This window comes from Branchiostoma floridae, chromosome 13 (assembly GCF_000003815.2).
Source record: "Branchiostoma floridae strain S238N-H82 chromosome 13, Bfl_VNyyK, whole genome shotgun sequence".
NCBI classification, from domain to species: domain Eukaryota; kingdom Metazoa; phylum Chordata; class Leptocardii; order Amphioxiformes; family Branchiostomatidae; genus Branchiostoma; species Branchiostoma floridae.
In genome coordinates, this window is record NC_049991.1 from 619739 (window position 1) to 644334 (window position 24596).

The following is a 24596-nucleotide window of genomic DNA, read 5'->3' on the forward strand; positions in this document are numbered from 1 at the left end:
TGAAGTATGCGCCTGAGGCCAGTCTGGACATTTCAGAACTACATTCTGTGATATGGTGTTTTTGACATCCACACCAGATATGTTCTTCTATCCTACAGATACATCGTAGAGATGTAATTCTAGTTTAACGTAATGTCATGATTTGTCATCATCACAGCTTCGTGAAGAGGCTCAAAAGCAAGCAGAATTGAATCGACTGGCCCAGGAAAAGGCTGACAGACTTGCAATGGTGAGTCTTTTCTGTCACTGTCAAATCTTCTACCTGTAGGGTCAGTTACATAGTTATCATCATCAAATCATTCACATGTTGGTTAAGTTTTTATGGTACTATTCAATGTGATAGTTATTATGTCATCAGTCATTTATCTGGGACCACATGAATGACTTCTTAGAAAAAGACCCACAAACATGTACACATATGACTATGCAGTGCAGTGCTTGTTACATGTACGTGCTACCATGATTGTATTCGCAAGATAGCTTTAAAAAAAGCTGCCTGGAGGCAAAGATGGGAAATTATGACTGGTTGGTGTCATGAGTGTGAGGGTTTGATGAAACAGCTGGGCTGTCTGGAAGATTAGCTCCATTTGGGGCTAAAGGGCTTCCTAATAAACTCAACTCTATTTACATTTGAATAATCAATGAGAAACATTATGATATGCCGCTGATAAAAGGTTAATGTCATTTGGCAAAGGTATGAGGTCGTGGAGTCTTTCATTGTTTTATGAGATATCAGTTTATTTTCTCACTTTTGACATGCTGCTGGACCTCAGCAAAACAGGAAACAAGAAGAGGTTGGTTGTAATGATAATGGCAACAGTGATTTACATATTTTATATTAACAGTTACCTGATAAGACCAATTAGAAAATAGCAGCCATCCATGAGATAAACAAATTATAGAATGTCATGTAATTTGTATTTATTGAGTGATAAGGAAAAAGTCTGAGTTGAGTTTAGTATCTTGAGACCAACATTGTTTTTTTTTTTCATCTACAGGCCCAACAAGCTCGTGAAATTACAGATCTCAGTCATATGGAAATTCCTGCCGAACTTTCATACATCTTTGACAATATAAAATGTAAGTAGATTTCATGATGATAATAGGTGTAGTTCCTCTGGTCACACATGTCTTGCGACAGGTTAACCTGCTGTAACAATGTGTTATGCACCCTGCAGCTGCTGTCAGTCTTTCTTTGGGTGGAGGTGATCAACTAATATTATTGATTCACCTGGGGATCTTATTTGCATAACTAATGAAAAAACACAATACATCAGTCATAAAGGTTGTTATTCTAACAGTTACGGTGTTACCTGTCGAATGCTTGAATGTGGAATTTCTAGAAAGCAAAGATTATACCATATATATGACTGATGAGATATTGATACTCTTTTCTTTTTTTCTACTGTCGTATCCTGCCAATTTAGACACAAAACATTAGAACTAATACAACATTGATTTTTGTTTTAGCACTGTGTCAAATTATTGATTCTAGAAGATATGAAGCAATGTTCACATTATTTCCTGAAGTTCATAAATTGTTCGTTGCTTTCACAAAATATCGTTCTACAATCATGTCACCTTCAAAATGGCAAAGACACTGTCTCTTTTATGTTGTTTTAGTATGATAAAAGATGTAATCAGTTTTTTTTAATAATTTTCCCAGCATGGCACCCCCAGCACACTGACAGAAATGTTGTGAAAGTGTTCAGCCATGTTGCAGAACAGCCCTTCAAGTCTTCTCTCCCTGCTGATGTGGACTGGCATCAGCTCTCCAAGTACATCAGCATCTACCTCAAGGTAGGAGGGCTGCCTTAACATGTATGTTGGGTATGTGCTCTGTCACACACTCAGTATCAGTATGTAATCTGTATCTCCATTATATTTTATCTGACCCTTATCTCCCTCATGACCTCAATGAAAAGCAGCCTGTAGGCCAATTTGAGCTTCTCATGAATAAATAAAGGTTCAAACAAACAAAACATCTAATGGGAGGTGCCACAAGATGGTGTACATTTTTTCTTGGTCTTATTGATATAATAAATATGATATGCATTATTAGTATGCCGTGTTTATTGCCACTGACTATGCTGATTAGAAAGGTAAATAAAACAAGTTATGCACACAGCTGTTATTTGCATTTAATATGTACTTTAACATAATATGTATTATGCAATTCATGTTTGTTTGTTTGTTTTTTTAAACAGAATTTTAACAATAATGTTAGTAGTGCTGAATCACTGCTGTCACCGGTCATTGTGTATTGACAGCACAATTTTTTGTTGCTAAATGAACTGTACCAAGCAGTCACACAACACCATACACATAGGAAATAAAGCACCAGAAAACACGGGTCTTCAAATGTTTATTGAGTAGAAAACTGGCCATGGGAAAGTAACCATAGGAGATGAAGCACTTTGAAGATTTGACAGGACAAGAAGAAGAAACATTGCAAATACAATATATTTCACCATACCTGTGGTATGACTGAAATATAGAGATGATTTTCATGAGGTTTATGAGTAAGTTGGGTTGTCTTTTTAGACCATTACAATCTAGTATTGTGGCTTAACCTGTAGATGGCAAAAGTACCTTCAGTATAAGCTCAAATTATTCTGCAGTAACCTTGTGTGGTTTAATGCATCATAAGACTTGAAAGTCAATTGATAGATTGCATAATATAGTACGATAATATGTTACAATATGTTACGATATGTCCTATCTACTTGATGAAAAAATGCAAACATTATAAGACTTGTAAGTCAACTGATAGATTATATGCATTATCAAATACAGCTATATATGTCTAACATTCTTCTTAGCCTTACCTTAGTGAACAGAGTAAGACATTTTGCATGGAGAAAGGCAACAGTACAAACTTAAGGTAACAAGGTGTAAAATACAGTCTGTTTTTGTATGAACCTTAGGGAGGGAGATGGGGAGTGACAAAGAAGCCAATCTCTGCACCCTTCCATAGGATGAGTAATGATGATGCACATCAGGCCATTGCTGTATTCAAGATGGTAAGTATGTGACATGTACACAACTGTGTGCATATAATGTTACATGTGTACCTATTTCATTGATTTGCATGAAGAGTTTTACCTTTCATATCATACGTTATAATTATTGCTCATAACAACTTACTGTTACGTGTACTTTGACATCTTCTCAAGAGGGAACGATGATCACTCACTCACTCACGGCATGACTGTTAAATTCTTTGGAAGCAAGAGAAAGTTAGAAATATTAAGACTCTTTCTCACATGCCACCATCTCCAGATTCTCAGGTTCATGGGCGACACCAGGCTGACTGAAGAGAAGGAGCGGCTGCTGGGGAACTACATTGTTCAGATGGTGAGGCGGGGGGATATGAAATTTTGTTGTGTTATATTAATTATGTCAACATGTAGACTGCAAGTGTGTGCCAGGATAAGTTTCATCACTATCCTTTAGGAGACATACATTGTGTATTCCTTTGCAACATGTGTCATGGGAAAAAGCTTGTTAATGGTAAAAAAAATGGTAAAAAAAATGGACTGTGCCTATTTGTAAAAAAGAAATTAGTCAAAAATGGCCTATATGATGTCATACCTGAAGAAAGAAAAAAAGTGTTGGAAGAAAGTTAGTATTGTCCTGTGATGTAGTGTGGAAAAATAATGGAAAGTGATTCTACCTACTTTGCAGGGTCTAAAAAATGAGGCTGTTCGGGATGAGATTCTGTGCCAGCTGTGCAGTCAGACATGGGGAGAGGGACCTGCCCACTGGAACCGTGAGCGCGGGTGGATTTTGCTGACAAACTGTCTGTCATCTTGGTTCCCATCTCCTACACTATACAAATACCTTCTCAAGTGAGTAACAGTGTAATATTCTTTTTTAACAGTAAGTTGTTAATACAGGAATTGGGACTGCCATGTATGGCAAAAGGCTACGAAAAACTAAGCTTCAATGTTTCTTGATTGGCAAACGTTTCATATGGTATTAAGTTACAACACATTGCAAGTACATTGTATGCACATTAGAGGATTTCTTTACTAGTTGTTTCATGTCCATTTCAGCCATGTGTCCAACAGTATGGATAATGGCTACAACAACCACTGTCAGCACAAGATGTTACATTCTCCAGCCATGGATGAGGGTCTGCCGCGTACCTACCCGCCGTGTGTTTTGGAGTGGAAGACAAACAGGAAACTAGCTAACATGGCCTTGGAGACAAGGTTTCATGATGGTAGGTCAGCTTCATGCAGTGTTGCTGAGAAATATGTGTCTACCAGTCGAGTTGACACTAACATATGAACAACTAGAGTTCCACGACCTCAAACCTTCACCAAATAATATTAACCTTTTCGAGTGAAGTATATTCCATTATGTGAATAAGGGCCTCATTTGCATTAATTGTCTCAGTTGATCATCTCTTACTATTCAAATAGTACAGATTGTTCAAAGTATACACGTAAAAGTCTTCTCTTTAGCAAAGATGAGTATTGTATCATTTCCTCATAAATCAAGGAAATGTGGCACTGATTTGCATGATTTATGTCTTACAATTTTCACCTTTACTTAGCTTTGTAATGCCACAAGTATGAATTTCCCACCATCTACCACTATGGAATTACATTATAATTTATTTTCTCATGGATTATGCAAATGAGGTCTTAATTTGTATAAATGATATCTGTTTTGAGTCTGCAAACTTAAAGGCATTTTTAGTGGTGCAATGTAGACACATAAGTGTACATGTCATGAAAAACCCGGTGACTCAATGAACAGCCAGTCGTAAATCACTTACTCGACAAAGGTACCTACGGTACGGCAAAGTGAAAATGATAATTGTTTGAACTGTCTTTTATTTAGAGTGTTCCACTTATTATGACAATTGGAGGCTGTAAGGAAACTAGTATCTTGTATGCACTTCTATCCCCAGGTGAAGCTTTCACATCCTCTGTGAACTCCTGGACAACCGGCGAGGAGTTTGGCGTCACAGTCCTGCACCACAGGTAAGAAATCAGCAACATTTTTACCTCTGTGTGTTTGTGTGTCTGTGTCTGTCTGTCTAAGGAGGTTGAAAAAGCTCCTTGGTCTGTCTTTCCAGATATTTATGACGTGGTCAATATATACTAGAAAAGTGTGACAGTTGGTCACAGATGTCAGCTGTGGTGTGTTATACATTTGTATATATATGTCCTGCGTAGATAGAGAAATTCGCACCATTGATCACATTTTCTGGAATGTTTTGTGATAACACCAGAAGACCTCAGAAAGTCAGACCTCATACAAGTCAATGTACATATAGATAAGATATATATATATAAAGCTGCCCAGCCAGTTCTCGGTAAGAATGGGTCATGCAAGCCCACGGGAGCGTTTATCCTAGAAAACTGCAAAAGTCAGTCACAGACGTCAGCCAGATGAGATATTTTGTACCAGTCAATGTGCATTGTGCGTTATAGGTGTAGACAAAGATTCATGTCAATAGAATAGCACAGCACAGTTAGCACCATCATTACAAGACTTGGTTAATAAGGCCACACCAATTTAATTTGTTGGTTCTCGGATTTCCCGACCAATTTTTTTCCGATTTGCAAAAAAAAAAAAATTTAGTCCCAAGAAAAATCACATAGGTTTTGCTATTGCAGACCTTTAAAAAACCCCATTCCAGGGGCACATATTGTTGATAAACCAATCAGAGCGCTTATTTGCAGTCACATGATCAGAACAGTGGTTAACATCAAAGGAAGAGATTCATTGGATAAATCATGCCATGAAAAGCTGAAAACGTGACTACTTAACCTTGTTTTTTTGTGTTAAATAAGTTCACCACAACCTTTTTGCAATTTTTTTTTTTCGATCGCCCGCCCCAATATTTTTCTGAAAAAATCCGAGAACCAAGAAATTAAATTGGTGTGGCCTAATCTTTATGACTAGGTTGCGGAACTAGAAGGAAACTACTTTAAGAAAAGTTGACATTACGATGGTACAGATGTTATAGACATGACATTCCTGAGCAAGACCAATCAACTATAACGTTATATATTAGATGGATGTTTAAAAGGAAACAAGGGGTTCCAAAGCTGGGTTTAGAAACTAACTTGAAGATCCTCTGTTTCAAGGCAAAAAGATGGGATGAATGAGTTGGCAACATGAAAGGATGGGATGGAGGGTAGTAGAACCTTCGATCTTCTGTTCCCTGTCACCTGTTCACCTTCACCTATCATTTTAAGAGATATAATTGTCTTTTGCATCTTGTACCCACATCTTGTACTGTAACATTGCAGAATAAACATTCACAATGATGTAGAAATAAGACATATTGACAGTCCTGAGCAACACTACTTGACTGTGTTTACTGTAAATGCATTTAAGTTTGTGGGGATTTAATTTCGTTGTAGCGGGAAAAAGGACTTTTCGCGGTGGTTTTAAGTTCGCAGTAGCACCATGGACTGTAGTCTCTTACTGCCATGGAAAAATGTTCCCAGTGGTTTTAGTTTGTGGTGAAGCGGCCACTACGAAAACCGCAAACATTAAACCACTGCGAAAGTTTCTGCATTTACAGTATTCTATTATCCAGACTATTTCACATCATTGTTGACATGTATGATTAGGATAGCATTGTACATGTTTACATATTACTACAAGGCAATGATACAAAATAGAATGAATGATACAAAATAGAGAGCCGTCAGGCTTGCTCACAGGTGGAACTAAAAGTTGTTTTTCCTCCAGAGGAGTCCAGGATGAGAACCTGGGCTGGACGGTTGTGCTGCGGGATGGAACAGAAGAGTACGAGCTGGCCGGGTACGACTATGTCCTCGACCTCATCGCAGAGATGGAGATGGCACCTGGATTCCCTGTCTGCAAATCCTTCTTTCTTGTATCCTCAGATAAAATGGCGAGTAATGCTGAGGAGGTGGACATATCATTCTCAGATATCCCCACCAAGGTTCCTCCGCTGCTACAGAGTGGAGTAAGAGGATATTCATACGATGGCCCCCTAAAACACACAGAAAGATTGTCCCAACAATCAGAATATGTGCATAACTTCCCTCAAAGGCAAGCTGCCAATAAGGACTCCATGCTGGGCAGCAGTGACTATCTGCCGTACGATTACAAACTCCCGATTCGAGATTATGGCCTGCCACCCGCACCAGACTACACCACAGAGGATGGCGGCAGGTTCCACCATGGCCCTGGGAGTCCGTCATCATCTAGGTCAACGCCTCAACACCACATGTCCAACAGGAGAATGGGCAACACTCCACACAGAGAGACAAGACTAAGGCACAAGAGCCTTGGGGGCCGTTCTGTGGGAGGGCAGTCTATCCCGCACAGCGAAGTGTCCCAGTCAGGTCTGGATGACTACCTGGACAGACTCTTCAACCCTGTCTTGTCAGACGACAGCTCTGAGCTCGGTGATGCAGCTGGTATGGAGGTGCACATGAAGGGAGGAGGACAAGCACCTGCACCACCTGGAGCGGCTGGGACTACAGGAACATCCTCGACGACACCCAAGATGGCAGGGCAAAATGTGGATCTCAATGCAGCAAATAGCATGATGGGAATGCAGCCAGGAATGATGGGAGTAGGACTCTTGCCAACTATGCCAAATATGGGGCTGATGCAAGGTGTGTGAGAGATTGAAGAAATTTTCTTTTAGACTTTGTATGTAATTAGATCTTTTCATAAAATGATTTATATTTGATGTATTTATGTCATTAATTTTAGTCTGACTATATAATGAAATACATGTACAATGGAAATTGCAAAATTTTACACTTTTGTAACAAGTGCTAATTACCCTCCAGTCAGGAGTTGAAGTCCTGGACTGGAATCAGTTCATGGACCAATGTCATGACATCACCATGAGTAAAAGGAGTGTGGTATATACAGATTATGAATATATTCCCTCCATATGACATCCTATTTTGCATGATGAATATGCCAGATCATATCAATGACCCATTATATATATGTATTGCCGTACTGATGAAATTTTGGCGTGTAACTCAAATAAGGGTTGCAAATGACAAGCTACTTTCAAGCAAAGTCACATGATAGATTCAAATAAGAACTAGAGTTCGGCGACCTCATACCTCCATGAATATTTACAGCTTTTGTAAATTTCATGCGACTGATACATTAACATAATTTATGCATGGTATTGTTGACTAACGTACACGTGTCACAATAATAAAATTCCCATCATTAATCATAAAGCGGTTTAGCAATTTTTGCATAAATTATGCAAATAAGTCCCTCATTACCATATTTGGTATCTGCTTATAATCCGTCCATCATAATTAACATGTGTTACATTTATTGAAGTCCAGTTATTGAAAACAATCGAATTATACAACTTCCTCATTAATTATGTAAATTAATTCCTCATTTGCATAACATTCATATCATTATGAACATCTTTGCCCCAGGTACCTGCATGCCTTATTATGATGCCAATCCCTCCATCCTTTCTGCAGTTATACTCTTTGGAATGTCTTGACAAAAACGCCCCTGTAGTTCCCAAATTAAATGTTAGGGGCCGAAACTTGCTCCACTTTGTCATGACACAAAAAGCTATCTACCGCTTAAATGTCAAGACCATAGCATGTCTAGAACAAGAGATACATTGAAAAAACTGCTATGATAGAGTGTTCTCATTAATTATGCAAATGTGCTCCTATTTTGCATAATCAGTATCTTATCTTGTACAACATTGTCTAAGGTTTCTACATACCAAAAATTATGTTAATCCGCTGTTCCCTTCTTGAGTTATCCTCTTCAGAAGTTTTGACAAAAATGCCCCTGCTATCCCAAAACTAGACGCTAGGGGGCCCAAACTTATGTCGCTTCTTCCTGAGCACAAGAGCTATCTAACACTTAAATATCATGACCATAGCATGTTCAGAACACCTAGATAGCAAAACCGGAAGTTGCGCTGCAGTACCAAGGGGAGTTGCTAGGGGGCCCAAAATCTAATCATTTCCAGCTTTCATCACACACTACCAACACACCAAGTATGAAACCAATCCACCCAACCGTTCTTGAGTTATTTTGTTTACACACAGACAGACACACACACAAACGCAGGGTAAACTAGAGTTCGGCGACCTCATACCTCCATGAAAATTTAGAGCTTTCGCAACTTTCATGCAATTGACTAACACATTAACATAATTTATGCATGGTGTTGTTCATCATTGACTAACGTACACATGTCAGTTATAAAATTCCCATTATTTAAATCATAAAGCGGTTTTGCAATTTTTACATAAATTATGCAAATAAGTTCCTCATTACCATATTTGGTATCTGCTTATATTCCACCTATCGTAATTAACATGTGTTACATGTATTGAGGTCCAGTTATTGAAAACAATGGAACTATACAATTTCCTCATTAATTATGCAAATTAAGTCCTCATTTGCATAACATGTATATCATTATGAACATCTTTGCCTAAGCTACCCGCATGCCTAAAATGCAGGCAATCCGTCATTTCTTTCTGCAGTTATCCTCTTTGGAGTGTCTTGACAAAAACACCCATGCAGTTCCACAATTAAATGTTAGGGGGCTGAAACTTGCCCCACTTTTTCATGACACCAAAAGCTATCTACCACCAAAATATCAAGACCATAGCATGTTTGTAACAAGAGATACATTGAAAAAACTGCTATGATAGAATATTCTCATTAATTATGCAAATGTACTCCTGTTTAGCATAATTAGTATCTTATCTTGTAAAACATTGTCTAAGGTACCTACATACCAAAAATGATGAAAATCTGTTGTTCCCTTCTTGAGTTATCGTCTTCAGAAGTTTTTGACAAAAATGCCCCTGCTTTCCCAAAACTAGACGCTAGGGGGCCCAAACTTATGTCACTTATTTCTGAGCACAAGAGCTATCTAACACTTCAAAATCGTGACCATAGCTTGCTCAGAACACGAGATAGCAAACCCGGAAGTTGCGCTGCAGTACCAAGGGAAGCCGCTAGGGGGACCAAAATCTAATCATTTCTAGCTTTTATCACACCCTACCAACAGACCAAGTATGAAACCAATCCATCCAGCCGTTCTTGAGTTATCTTGTTTACACACAGACAGACAGACACACAGACACACAGACAAACACAGGGTAAAATATAACCTCCATGACATTTCATGGAGGTAAAAGCAAAGTCACATGATAGATTCACATAAGAATTAAACCATGTTAACTGATTGAGACCTAGATATTTTAGCCAAATGACAATTAGTGTTGTGGTAGTCAGTTATTTTATGGATTTTCTTTATCAATTACATCTTGAATGTCATGCAGGCTTTTTCGTATACAGGAAATGATTTTAAAAACTTTCATTGCTAATTTTGGAAATAAAAGTATGGAATGATGCTGGAATTTTGGGGTAATGTTAACATAATGTTGATAGTAATTTTGAATGGTAATTGACATTCATTTTTGCACAATGGAATTTTTTTTAATACAGTCAATTCAGCATGTTGGTCTGAGTTTAGCATGATTAAAAATGAATCTGAATTTCTGTGTAGGTGTGGGGAACCCTGCCCTGCTGCAACAGGCAATGCTTCAGCAGCAGGCATACCTGGCACAACAGATGATGCTGGTAAGTCCTAACTTAAATCCAGCTGGGCAATCCTGTACATGGAATTGTTGCAAACTATTAAACCCTGTTTTACATTTTTGTACTTCTCCATCCAAACATCACTCACTCATGTATTAAAATCATTTCACTTTTGACTTCTTATTGACTTGGTATGTGGACGGAATGTCTAATCAGGACATACACACATGTGCAGTCAGACAGTATAAACATTACATTAGACACTGTATCCACCGCTCATGCTGGATGTGGATTGGGCAGTATAGCATTATACATTAATTGTAGTATAGTGAACATTACTTCACATGGAACCCATCTACCAGTAATGCTCTGATGAAATGGCACAAATATGTACATATGGTGCTTTCTCTACTTGACTGACTTTCAGCACTTATAAGAAGAGTATAGGAGTTGAACACATTCCATTACCATTTGATTAGCTGCTAATTTAGTGGCAACCACTACTGTTAGCAGTGTGAACCACTTATTATAAGGTCTGTACAGAAACAGAGGCATGGAAAAAAATTGTAATGTAACTTAATTTACAATGAAAATATTAAAATAAAATAAAAAACAGACTTGGTTCAGAAGAGTTTGTTCCCCCTCACCCCCAGTAGTATTTGTAGTAACATCGATCTGATTAAATTTAAGATAGGTCCACAGACTAGATGTTTTTTCGCCCTTTAAACTTTGCTTTACCTCACAGTGTGAGTTCCCTTGCAAATAGCCTTCAGACATGAGTTTGCGATATGATGTAAGGTTTACTGGTGTATGATTCAGCTGATGTCTGTTCTGTTCCCAGCTTCAGCAGCAGCAGGCCTTGTTCTCCCAGCAGTCCCAGCTGCCAGCCCAGCAGGCCCCAGGCATCCCGACACAACACCGCTCTCCCCACAGTCACAGCAGCACAAGCAAACCTCCATCACTGTCCTCAACAGCTTCCTTAACGGAACAAAGTCCAGGTCAGCTACAGGGTCATGTCTTTATATCTGTCCACTTGTAGTCTTTAGTCCTGGATGGCTGATTAGCGGCCATTTAGTGCCACCCACCTACTCCTCTGTAATACTTCTCATTCCCTACACTCAAAATTCGTGATTGCAACATGCTCAGAAACAGATAACAAAACTAGAAGTTCTCTTTCTTGCAGTACCATAGAAAGGCTCTAGACAGCCCATAATCAAACTACAAATGTTCATGTATGTATCCTTCGTGGACTCCCTTACCGCTTACTTACCGCTTACCGGTCCCTCGACCGGGGGTGGTCGTGGGGGCACCCTATTCACGTACAATATTTCATAACACACTTGAGTTCTACTGTTCAAACACACACAAAGTGTCAAATGATTGTTGATTGGCTGTAATGTATAATCCAATCCCCTCACAAACTCTTACAGCATGGAGTTGTATGGCATGACTTGTATCCATCCTTTGCTTAATCGTGGGAGTAGTTTGAAAAATTTGAAAGTACATGTATAATGGTGTCTTCCATCGAGGCAGAACAGGCTATTTAAAGCTAAGAACAAGCCATGTCTTACGGTAAGCATGTTTTCATGCTTTCTATCCAGATGAGACCGATGCCATCCCGACTGCTGTACAGGGGTCTCCTGCAGCTGGTTCCCAGGTGGCTCCTAGTAAAGTGAAACCTCCTAATGTAGGTCTACCTGACCCAAATGTAACTCCCTTCACAAAGGATGAAGACAGCACTGAGTCTGAAGAAGAAACTCGCTCTCATGCCTTCTACACCAAAACAACTCCAAGAATTCGTGTGGGTAATATTGAATGGCCACCCGTGGCAGAGAAGCCACTCAAGAGAAAGCAACGTGATGTTGGCAAACTCCTGATCGATGACCACACTGCAGACTTGTTGAGTGGGTCACTCCAACCAAAACAGCCAGAGGCAGGGCAGCAGCAACAAGTGAGTAATACTATGATCTTAGAGTCCTATGTATATGGGTCCAACTACATGACATTGTAATGATTATATCTTAATAGAGAAATACAAAGTAAGAAAATTTAAAAATGCCAAAAAGTACTCATCGTACAGGCATCATAGAAGACAGCATGTTTTGATGTGCCAATGCCAAAACCTAAAATATTATCACATTTAAGTAATAAGTACATTCTGCCTTGAAACAGATAACCTGTTCAAATTAGACTGCTGGCACAGTTTGCTTGCATCCACCTACATGCTGGCGAGGGAATGCACAGAAAATATCATAGGTCAGCAGTGCTTAAAGCCGGTGTGTCACTTGCAATTGTCACATTTTATATGTTGCGCGGCCAGTGCAGAGAAGACATTAGACTTATCCAACAAATTCCATTAGAAGACCAATGAGAAGTCAGAACAACAAAGATTACGTGTAAAAATGTTGCATGTCATGATATATGATGTACCAACTTACTGCAGGAGGATGGAACGGTCCATGTGCGGATTTCCTCAGGAGAAAACAAGGTACCTACAAAGGAGTCTGCGCTGTCAGCTCATCTCCAGGCTATAGACAAGGTAGAGCACAGAATTGTTTTGTCCTGGGTTGTAGTAGTTAGCTATCAAAATATAGATATAGGCAGCACATTGTCAGCTCCATTGCCACTAGATCGGTACATGTACTGACCTTACAAATAGTACGTACATGTTCATGTATTTGTACATTTACATGACATTGTATGACATTGTGTAACATGTTTGTTGCCATTGCTAGCTGAAACGTGGTTCTCCTAAGAAAGTGTCCATCAGTCCTGCATCAGCCTCACCAGCTAAGGAGCCTCGTCCTGACACTACATCAGAGAAGAAGACCTCTCCAACAACACCAGCTGCACCTGTAGTGGCCAAGGCTCCCGTAAAGGAACTCGAGAAGTCACCTGTAAAAACTGCTTCTCCAGTCCTGCCTATGTCACCCTCAAACAAGAATCCCAAATTCATACTGAAGAAGAAGCCAGATCCTCACCAGGAGGCGATGGCTAAACTGGAGGAGGTGAAGAAAAAGTTGCCCCCTTCTGTTGACACACCAGCTGCAGCAGCTCCGGCCAGTAACCCTCCTACAGTACAGAAGGCAGTCCGGACAGCAGAGAACAGCTCAGTACAGCAACCACAAGACATGAAAGCAGAAAGTACAGAGTCTGAAGGTGAAGACCATCACAAAGCAGCTTTGGCAAAGATTGGAGGTGTTATCATCAAAAGAGTGCAGTCATCATCCCGAGCAGGCCACGCAGAATCCCTGCTGTCCTCAGACTCTGACTCAGATGCAGTGTCTGAAAAGAGTCAGGACTTGAAGGTACACCAAGAGGCCCTTAGGAGGCTGAGCCAGAAAACAGGTAATACAACTTATATGATGTATGATGGGATGTGATCACTATTAGTATGGAATATCTGCTTGCATCATACATGTCTGCTCTGTGTCATGTTTAATGGAGGTTTATTTACTGAATGTAATTTTTCTATATGGCTGCCACTGCCTGCATCTTTTGTAGATACCTGTACATGTACTAATAAGTACAAGACTGGTAAATACACATATCTGAGAAGATGGAATTCTTGGTGTGAACTTATTTAATATGTTAAACTTTATATTTTCAATCATTATTTGCTGAGCGGTAAAAGATGATATTCTTGTTTGTTGCTATCAATTTACAGCCCAGATAATGTATGTAAGACTATATTTACTTTTGTTAAAAGGTAGACCAGTGCTTCCTCAGAATCACCCAACAGATGAAGCAGATGCAGGGGGACAGATAGATGCACCACAGGCACCTGGTTTGTCACTACAATCATCTCAATATCTCAATCATAAAAGCATGTCATGTATAGTGAGCAGCTTAGACAAAATTTGAAAGAAAGATACAGCACTCGTTCCCAAAAGCTTTCCCCACATTTGAATCAGTTTCATCCGACATGATTGATAAACCAACAGGGCAATTTTACCATATTGCATGTACATACTAGAGTTCGGCGACCTCATACCCGCATGAAATATTTAGAGGTTTTGTAAATTTTATGCAAATGACACTTTCAAATGATTTATGCATGGCGATGTTCATCATTGACTAACTTACACATATCACAAGTATAAAATTCCCATCATTAGTCATTAGGTGATTTTGCACTTCTTACATATATTATGCAAATCTGTTCCTCATTTGCATATTTGGCATCTGCTTATGTTCCACCTATCATAATTTGCATGAGTTACACTTATTGAAGCCCAGTTATTGAAATAATGGAATCATACAATTTCCACATTAATTATGCAAATTAAGTCTTCATTTGCATAACATGTATATCATTATGAACATATTTGCCTAAGCCACATGCATGCCTAAAATGATGGCAATCCATCGTTACTTTCTGCAGTTACCCTCTTTCGAATGTCTTGACAAAAATGCCCCTGCAGTTCCAAAATTAAATGTTAGGGGGCTGAAACTTGGCCCAATATGTCATGGCGCTAAAAGCTATCTACCACCCAAATGTCAAGACCATATCATGTCCGGGACAAGAGATACTTTGAAAAAACTGCTATGATAGAATATTCTCATTAATTATGCAAATGTACTTTAATTTTGCATGATTAGTATCTAATTCTGAACAACATTGTCTAAGGTACCCACATACCAAAAATCATGAAAAACCGTTGTTCCCTTCTGCAGTTATCCATTTCAGAAGTTTTTGACAAAAATGCCCCTGCTATCCCAAACCTGGTCGCTAGGGGGTCCAAACTTAATATGTCATTAATTCCTGAGCACAAGAGCTATCTAACGCCTCAAAATGGTGACCATAGCTTGTTCAGAACACGAGATAGCAAAACCGGAAGTTGCAATGCAGTACCAACGGAAGCCGCTAGGGGGCCCAAAATCTAATCACTTCCAGCTTTTGTCACACCCTACCAACACACCAAGTATGAAACCAATCCACCCAGCCGTTCTTGAGTTATATTGTTGACAGACAGACAGACAGACACACAAACGCTACTGAAAATATAACCTCCATGACATTTCAAGGAGGTAATAACGTTATATAATTAACACAGGCACACTGAAGCAGGGCTTTTCCTATCTGAACAAATTTCTAAGTACAGGCTACAGTATGTTGTGATGCTTTTGAAATGTTGTTCACTATACGTCTGTACCAATCTTAGCTTGATTGCTCTTCATATATTGATACATACAGGAGCTCAAAGTAGTGTATTACAGTTGTCCTTACAGTCCTTGTTTTTTCAAACTGTCTTCCAGATGTTGTATCCCAAGATGGTTTTCCCCGGTCAGGACAGACTAAGACAGAACTCTACCCTCCCAATCCTGGGCCTTACTATACCTACACCAGGGTGCACTGGAACCTGTGTGTCAGGAAGGAGGTATTACTCTATGGACATTCACAGTTCATTATTCAGATTTGATTGTCTCGATGTCTCAATATGAGATTTTGTAGTAATACATTTTGTAGCAGTCACCATGGTTTGCCAGAATACACTGTTGTATTTATGTCATATCTGCCCAGAAAAACAAAATATGCCAGAAGAAGTTGAGAACATTTGGTGTCCTCAAACAATGACAAAAATTGCAACAACATCAGCTCCAATGTCTGAATCTGAGATTCAAATTTTCGACAGTGGTGCATCCTATGCACATGAATCATGTTCAAATTGTATTTTATCATCAATGGAAGCGTGTGTGATACAAGTTCACACTGGTCCAGAACACCCACATCAAATGTTGGCTCAGGAATGACAAAAGTGAATATCATGAGACAAAGATCATGTTAATTTTAACATCATTGATCTACACAATTAATGAGGAGCAGGTACAAATATAGCTTACTGAAGGATATCTGCAACATATTTGAAGCAGAAAGAGTAGATAATGAATCCATATACTAAATAATGTAGAAAGAAACATTGCGTATCATTTGCTTTGTAATGAGAGCAAATTGCTTGACAAAGGTGGGAGGTTGTGAAACTATTATTTGCAGTTGAAGCAATTCTGTAGTACAGTACATTGGAAAAGCATGTCATAGATTTGCACTGAAGCAGTCACCATGAAGACAATCTTGTTTAAACAGTTACATGACTGTATAGTACATGATTGTTTCCAATGGGTTCTACAAATGTAGATAATCTGGAGATAACATAAACTGCATGGTGCTTATGTCAGATCCTTTTTGTTTGCTGTCCAGAAATTGTTGTAAAAGATGTCCCAAAGAAATATCACAGCAAAAGAGGGACAGTTGGCAGAAGTATTGTTGATGAGTCAGACTCTTTAATCACATTCTTTTTTCCATTGTGCACCTCAGGTATTTAATCCCACAGAGAAGTTGGAGAATCCCATGGCACTGAACCTCGTGTTTGCACAGGTGAGTTACATAATTGTAACAGTTTCTCCTGCTGGAGTTTCAGGTTTTCCATGTGCTGATCATGAAATAAGTAAGGATCATGACATTGTATACAATGATTTAATTCAAGAAGGTCATGCATTTTATTTTGGGTGCAATATTTCAGTGAGGAGGGCTGCATGTCATATCAGTGCGTCTGAGCCAGGCTAAAGTGTGTTCTAACATTGATTAGCCAATGTGTCACTGACTACCACTATAGGTATAAAAGAATCCCCAAATGGAAATATACAAAATATATTATCCAGAATCCTATCTCTGATAACAGAATCACAAGTAAGCATTCTGAAGTCAGACATTCTGAAGTCATTCTGAATTCTGTTGTATGTAGATTTGGTTCGGATCCAGTCAACATCACAAATTGTTTTCTGTTATTGAGATGATTCAAAACTTGGTCAATGCATTGCCCCTAACACAATAAGCAGCTAATTTCTTAACTAAATGAGATGAAAGTTACCTACAATATACATTGTACATGTATGGGGAAGATGTGCATTTGTGTGATGAATGTGAAGCACTGGCATCAACTATTCTTCTCAATCTAGTAGTTGTGTAATACTGTGTACAAACTCAATATACTCCTGCCCCATGATTTAAGTTGTATATATTTTCTAGGTGGTGCATGATGTGTCTAGGATCAACAGCTGCCTGAGGATGACCATTGAGGAGAGCAGCAAGCTACAAACCATATTTGGTATTTTACCATCATTTCATGTTTGTAGTATTGAGTTCAAATACGAAATGATTTCCTGTTAAGGTCTTAAGAATAACCAACATGTAGTTGTGAATGGTACCATATGTGTTTTAGTGATATAATCTGTTCAAATTTCAGACGAACATGGAATCACACCATCCAATCTGTCCCAGACTGCGATGACCAAGAAGAGAGTTGTGGACATAGCACGAGACTTTCCCACCTATTTCTGCAGAGTCTTCCCTGTATCGGTAAACACCATCTTCTCATGTTACATATCCTTTGTGTATGATAATATATATACAATGATTTCTGTAGTTTTTATTTTTGGTGCATTCTCTGTCTGGAAGGAATAGGAATTTTGATGTATCCGTCACTATTTTAATCAGTACAATTTGTCATGACTGTGACACAGTGTTTAACATCAAACTTTGAAACACCGTAGGGTGACAGGGCAAACCCAGATGTCCAGATGTTGGGTGTGTCTCACTCTGGAGTCAGATTCATGAGGAGGGATGCAGAGAGTGCGTTTAAAGACTGTCTTCATGTGTTGAGAGAGTTCAGGTAAGCTGCATCATTTTTGGTGGAGACTCCTGTGTCTATGTGTTGTTTTTGTAGTGCCTAGTAGCACATAGGTCAGCAAGTCCTTGATTTTTCTGTCATTGACAGGGCATATTTTTACAGGAAGGGGTTGCTAGCCCTTTCCCTTTTAACATGGTCAAGGCACCACTTTACAACCCTTCCAGTTAACAACTAATTGAATTCAGGATCTCACCTACATGTATGATGCTCCTACCAGTTTAGCTACAGGGATATCTTCAGTTGTGGCTATAGAAAACAAATTGATGTCTGGCCCTTATATCAATTTTCCCCTGCGCCTGTATTGTACCATGCAGTAAGCTAGTGTTAGCAGTAACAGCCTTTTGGTGTGACACCGACTTGTTTCACAGACATGTTGAAGCAGCACCAACGTCTGTTACCTCTGTCCTTCACACATCTTTGTCCATCTCATGCTGAGTGCTCATTGGTTTATGGTGTAAATGTAATTAATTTTTTATCAGTGAAGACAAGCCAAGGAGGAAACTCTGCATGTCCTCCTTAGTTTGTTGGCTAATGCGGAGTGCAGTTGGCCAAAGTTGTTTCTCCCAATGGCCACTTCCTTTTATTTCTTTACACATTATTGTACATCCATCAGGTTCAAGGACATCCGATCAGTTGAGGTGGAGCCCAGGACTGTTTTGCAGATCAACCTCCACAATGGAAGCAGGATTCCCTTGTATACACCGAGGGTAGGGATGACTGTAGTAACTTTTGTATAGCAGTGATACCATGTAAACTGTACTGGGCCAATAAAATAGATTATAAGATTATCATGTAGTGTATGTTTGGGGAGAGATCACATTTTTTATATACAGGATTGTTTTACTGAGCTTGGTAATACACATATAGTAATTATAACAAAATATTAATTTGGTTTGAATGATCTGAAGCATACAATCGCAACATACTCATTTTGTTATTAACGTTACATGTACATGTAGCTTCCTGAAGGCAATGGTCTTTTAGGGAACACTGTAACGTAAGGTTACCAGTTTACGGTCGATTTGTTAATAATGGTGTTTCTCCATGAGGTTATTTTTCTAAAGGACATATATCTGATCATTTCCCTTAAAAGTCCCCCACGTAGTTCACTGAGATAACACAATGGATAAATTGTTTACATATGGCCATGCCGCCACTTTGCATCGCCGCAAAACGTTATCGGTAAGTCATCTTTGCCCCAACAGAACGCCACTCAGAGCGCCATGCTGTTCGACAACTTGCACAATGCTACTCATAATAATGGCAACGCATTTGGATGTTGTTATCACCTGTATAGATAAGAACTGGCCTTGAAATGCGTTCAGTATACATGTGGCTTGCTCACGCCGTGCCCTCCCCACATAAATTAGCCCCAACAGCGCCCCTTGCGACAATTTCTCGCTCTCCAGTGCACCAAGCTTTAACGGGCAAGTCACGTGATGCAACATGGCATTCGAAAACTACCCGCTCGGCGAGGACAGTCACTTGTTTTTATGCAGTTTATAAGAGTTTCCTTGGACAACATACATAAAATCCCCATGCATTCTTCAGATAAGAACTCCAGGTTTGGTTTGAGGTGATGTTTCAATTCATAGAGTTTGTTGGATTTTAAAGAGGGGACGAAAATAGCCGTCTAGAATTACGATCAGAACCGGGTCATCTGTAATAGTGTTGTGCGCACTCAAGCGTAAATGTAAATTGTTGTCGGACTTTTCAGACGTGATTTGCTGGATGCAAAGTTATAGGATAAATAAGGCAAGACACATAGATGATATAAACGTACTTCTTTCCTACTCAAGAGAATTTTCTTTTTTACAATTGACCTCGAAGTCTGCATCCACCAATAAGTGACCGTAAACTGGTCCTGCAAGTAAACTGGTAACCTTACGTTACTACTGATCATGAAAGGGTTTTTAGAATCTAGTGCTCAGAATCTTTGTGCTTTCTGCATTTTTGTATTGTCAACTACAACCTTTAAGTTTATCTCCAGAAATGATTTAATTCTGTCTGACACTGTTGCAAACAAAATTATTCAATGGCACTTGCCAAAAATTTTATGTTACTTTAACTTGATTTTATCTATTTTTCTTTATCTTTAGGCAAAGCAGATTCAAGATATGATTAGAAAATGGATTGAGGATCTGAAAAAGTAAGTATTACATAATTGTTTAGTAAAACCACATGTATTTAATTATCTAAATATCATGGAAGCTCATCTGTGTTGGTAGTAATCATAGTACAATGCTAAAATTTCTTCCAACACAAAAGTATACACAGATCAATTTTTCAATGACTACTGTCACCACCTTCAGGATCACTACTGATGACCAATCACTTCAGAACGTAAACTCGTGAGAGTTGCGGACTCTCAGGCCTGGTTCGTTTATTTTAGTCTTCGTCAAAGTTACCTACAAGACGTTAAGAATAATGAAACTTCATCCCTTCTTGACTTAATGATATCCTGTATTTTCAAAGTCTACAAACAAAATGACCAAACTTGAATGTGCAGTTTTAACCGAGCACAAGGAATAAATACAAATGAGCAAACTTTTAACAACCTAATTCTTCAAGTACCGAGTACTGAGCAATTGTTAATCATTTTGCATCTAGGACTCCAACTATGTCCGTGCTACTAGAGCCTATGTCACCAGAGATGTTTCCAGGAAAGAACAAGAAGACAAGCTGTTGAGTTTCCAGTCAGGTGATGTCATAAAGTTGTTGAAGGAACTACGAGAAGATATCAATGAAGGTAAGGCGCTGTGATGTATTTGACACATGTTTAGCTCTCTGTAGTCAACTATTATGATAGTACATTGCACATTTCTAAGGGATCGTTTCACTTATCTTCATCAAAAGAAATTTGAAAGTAAGTATTAGAAGTAAGTTGGAACACTGTTGCCATGACTATTGCTGTGTCAAATGTAATTATTTTCAGTGTGACAATGGACAGTCCATGCCAGTTTCACGGAAGCAGGCCAGGATAATTTTGCTAAATGTTGTCTCATCTTTTGGTTTTTGTGTACATTGTATAATGTTACACGTGTGAATCCACTGTTTTCCCGAAGATGACACCCACATGATGTGTCTTTCTCCTGTCTTTCTCTATGTTTCTCTGTTTAGTCAGGCCTGAGACTCGGATGTTGCATGAGGGTATGATAAAAGTAATCACAAAACAAATTATGAAAACAAATTATCAGTGACGTAATTCTCTCATTACATTTATACAGCAAACATTGTCAAGAATTCCTTTTTTTACTGGAAGAGAATGTCTGATATTAAGGTTTTTACAGGTATACAAGCTTACTACGTGTGTATAGGGCCTAACTTATTCCTGGCTGAAAATTCCCAACCTTTTCCTGTTTGTCTCTTATCTTCTCCTAACTGCTTTCCTCTCTTACTGTTGGCTGGAAGATGGGAAAGAATCAGCTGACAGGTCCCTGCCAGAACAGGTGGATGGGTCAGAAAACACCCAGTCAGGTAAAACACCCTCCCTTCATCTCTGCACACTTCAAAGTCACAACTGTCATTTATTGTACTGATTGAAGCCATGGATCCAGAAAGCAATTGGAACAAGTTGCAGTTTTATTTTTGCCAGAGGCACAATTTTACCAAATCTGAGGGCAGTTCAATAAAGATTTCCCCTTACCTCTTGTTATTGTAGGCTATAATTTAACATGACCTGTATGCATTTAATCTTATTTTCTATGATATGATTAAGATTTTAGCCTCCTACGTATACGTTATGTCATGTGTGAACTTTTATGTCCAGGAAGACTAGCTGAATGTGTATCTTGTATCACAGCTAATGGAAGAATAAAGCCTCTAAAGCCTCTCCTACAATGAGCAGTAGTGGGTCGGATGAAATCTTTATTGACCTGCCCTTGTAAACGTTTAGTCACTGTTCTTTCCTATAGGCATTAGTCACCTACAAGCCTAACAACTTTTCCCACTTGATCTAATGCCTTCATCATCCATTTGGTTCAACTCAACAATTTACACATGGGTGTTTCTTTCTTAAGCAATATTGTTAAGAACATCCTCACCTATCTTTCTTTGATTCATCATTGAGGGTTAATCAACAGTTGGCCACACCATACAGTTTATGACACAAATTCAAAATAAAGTTGAAGTTGACCTCTGTAGAATGTTGAAGGCTTGATATGGAATTTAGGAATCCAAGGTCTTTGTTTAGTTTGTTATGATATCATACCAAAACTCACATCATCTTCTTTACATTGTTAAGGGCCAAAATCAAGTTTGCAGTATGAATATTCATATTTTAAGCAATAACATTTCAACACTTCAACATTGGTCTGTGTAAAATGTAAGCCTAGGATGGAGTTATCATTCTAGGCTTTCACTTAAACCACCACAGAGTTTATAAAAAGAATGTAAATACAGTGTATTCAAGAGGATTCTATTGCATGGTATTCAGGCAGATATTACACTGGGCCGACCTGTTGGTGAGTTTGCAAGACATTCACTAACAGTTGCCGAAATGTATCCATGAGGCACCAATTGGTTATGTTAGACTTTTTTTTACTTAAAGAAAAATTTGTAATTGGCAAATGTCACAAATTAGCACAATCAAGTCATCAACAGGTGCAATCAGGCAAATCTCTTTTACATGAATTTTAATCATGATTGTACAGTCAATATTGTTTTTAATTCAGCGGTTAAATTGCGATTTCCAATTGAGTAATCTTGTACCTGATTTCAGGCCCAAACTGAGAATGTGACATTACAGGTGTGGCTTTTGTTAGATATAATGTAGAGGTCATATGTTTTACCAGTGTGTAACCGCAAGGCAAAAACAATCGAAGAGTTGCCGCAACAATATGTCACCAACAGGCACATCCCAGGGAGATGCAGAGTTGAACCTGCTAGCATTCCTTTTCAATGGTACATATTTACAATGTACCACCAAGTTTTTATTTTGTCAGTTATAACCCAGTCTTATTGAGAACTGTTCAGTAACATAAGCTTCTTCTTATTTGTAGACTGGATGTTGGGGGAGGTGAAAGGAGACAAAGGCTACTTTCCAAAGGACTATGTGCAGCCAGTGGCCCACAGATCATCTATCTCATCTGGGTCAGATCCAGATAGGGCCAGTCAGGTCAGTACATTTCACCATTGTCAAGAAGGTTATGTTTCAGTAGAGCTATGGTTTTGGGCAAAATTCAAGTATGCAAAATTCAAGATTGAGCAGTTGATGGGTCTTAATGGTACATGTATTAGTGGAATTGAGGAGACAAAGGTCAAGTTCTAAGATGGACATCGTAGGTTGTTCCCATGGTGCTGCAGTGGAACATGTGTGTACTGTTTGTTTGTGAACAACATAACTTAAGTAGTAAATTGTTAATGATAAGACTTTGATAAAGCTGCATTACATGGATCATGTTAATCATCCCTTAGTAGGTACTGCAGGAAATAATGTGGGTGTAAAGCCTTCAGCTGCTGTAAATATTTTGATGATTATTTTCTCTTTTTTGTGATTTTAGGCTGCAAATGACACAAAGAGTGACCTGACATCACTGGCTGTTGGGACATCCCCCATGATGGAATATGCAGGAAAATATTTCAGGGAGGCAACAACCAGGTAATCAAACCAGGCATTTGATCAAGGCACCTCTTTACCAAATTTCAGTTCATTCTGTTGTAATATCAGGGTACAGGGGCCAAAATATACAGTTCTAAAATCTACAAATGACAAAAAAAACCCATTAAAATCATTTAAGAGGCAGTTATGAAAAAAATGAAGAAAAAAACCATCGCCCGGCTAAATGATGATTACTCCTAATACACAGCCAGGTAGTTATTCCTAAAAAATAAATACTACACAACCAGGTAAATACATGTATTCCTAAAGCTTGCTCATATTTTCCCAAATGATGCTTATCTTTGGAGTGACATGTTTCTGGTTTATTATGCAAATAAAGCCCTCATTTTCATAAATTTTGATCAGTGTTTTCAAGTATGGAAATTATGAAAATGAAAACTTGATAGTAGTAGCAGTATGATAGATGTGCATGGTTTTTATCAAATAATGTTCATTCTTTACTTAATATATTACCCGAGTGTTTTAATGCTGTAAGTAGAATTAGTGAGCTGTAGAGCATGTTATTCCTACAAAGTACATATTGTATGTTATTGCATGGAACCTTCGATCTGCTACATGGTAAACACTATTGGAGCGACCTATGGATTCAATTATCAACAATTTACTTATCTACTTCCCCAGGTCTTTGACAGAGGAGGAGAAATCAGAACTTGTACAATTCACAAAGGTATGTATTGTAAAAGGAGTAATCTACATGATCGTCTTCTGTGCCATAA

At 38.6% G+C, this 24596-nt stretch overlaps 1 protein-coding gene across 8 annotated transcripts in view; it reads left to right on the plus strand.

Annotated features, from left to right (window-relative positions):
- The window catches only part of LOC118429678 (unconventional myosin-XV-like), a 56821-nt gene extending 33448 nt beyond the window's left edge, over positions 1-23373 (plus strand). For 6 of the 8 annotated variants that reach the window (XM_035840268.1, XM_035840270.1, XM_035840269.1 and 3 more), the window contains 25 exons: positions 158-229; positions 774-794; positions 999-1080; positions 1667-1800; positions 2928-3023; positions 3283-3357; positions 3688-3851; positions 4059-4228; positions 4925-4997; positions 6724-7622; positions 10541-10614; positions 11414-11570; positions 12174-12523; positions 13016-13111; positions 13308-13920; positions 14282-14359; positions 15832-15953; positions 16889-16948; positions 17600-17678; positions 17817-17929; positions 18124-18242; positions 18874-18967; positions 20360-20409; positions 20871-21009; positions 23261-23373. In XM_035840268.1, the coding sequence (XP_035696161.1) occupies positions 158-229; positions 774-794; positions 999-1080; positions 1667-1800; positions 2928-3023; positions 3283-3357; positions 3688-3851; positions 4059-4228; positions 4925-4997; positions 6724-7622; positions 10541-10614; positions 11414-11570; positions 12174-12523; positions 13016-13111; positions 13308-13920; positions 14282-14359; positions 15832-15953; positions 16889-16948; positions 17600-17678; positions 17817-17929; positions 18124-18242; positions 18874-18967; positions 20360-20409; positions 20871-20949 (3870 nt within the window). In that variant the 3' untranslated portion in view covers positions 20950-21009; positions 23261-23373. Of the gene's footprint in view, positions 1-157; positions 230-773; positions 795-998; positions 1081-1666; positions 1801-2927; positions 3024-3282; positions 3358-3687; positions 3852-4058; positions 4229-4924; positions 4998-6723; positions 7623-10540; positions 10615-11413; positions 11571-12173; positions 12524-13015; positions 13112-13307; positions 13921-14281; positions 14360-15831; positions 15954-16888; positions 16949-17599; positions 17679-17816; positions 17930-18123; positions 18243-18873; positions 18968-20359; positions 20410-20870; positions 21010-21671; positions 21738-23260 lie in introns of all 8 variants that reach the window. The other 2 variants (XM_035840266.1, XM_035840272.1) reach the window with 2 other exon arrangements.
- Positions 23374-24596: the final 1223 nt, after the last annotated feature.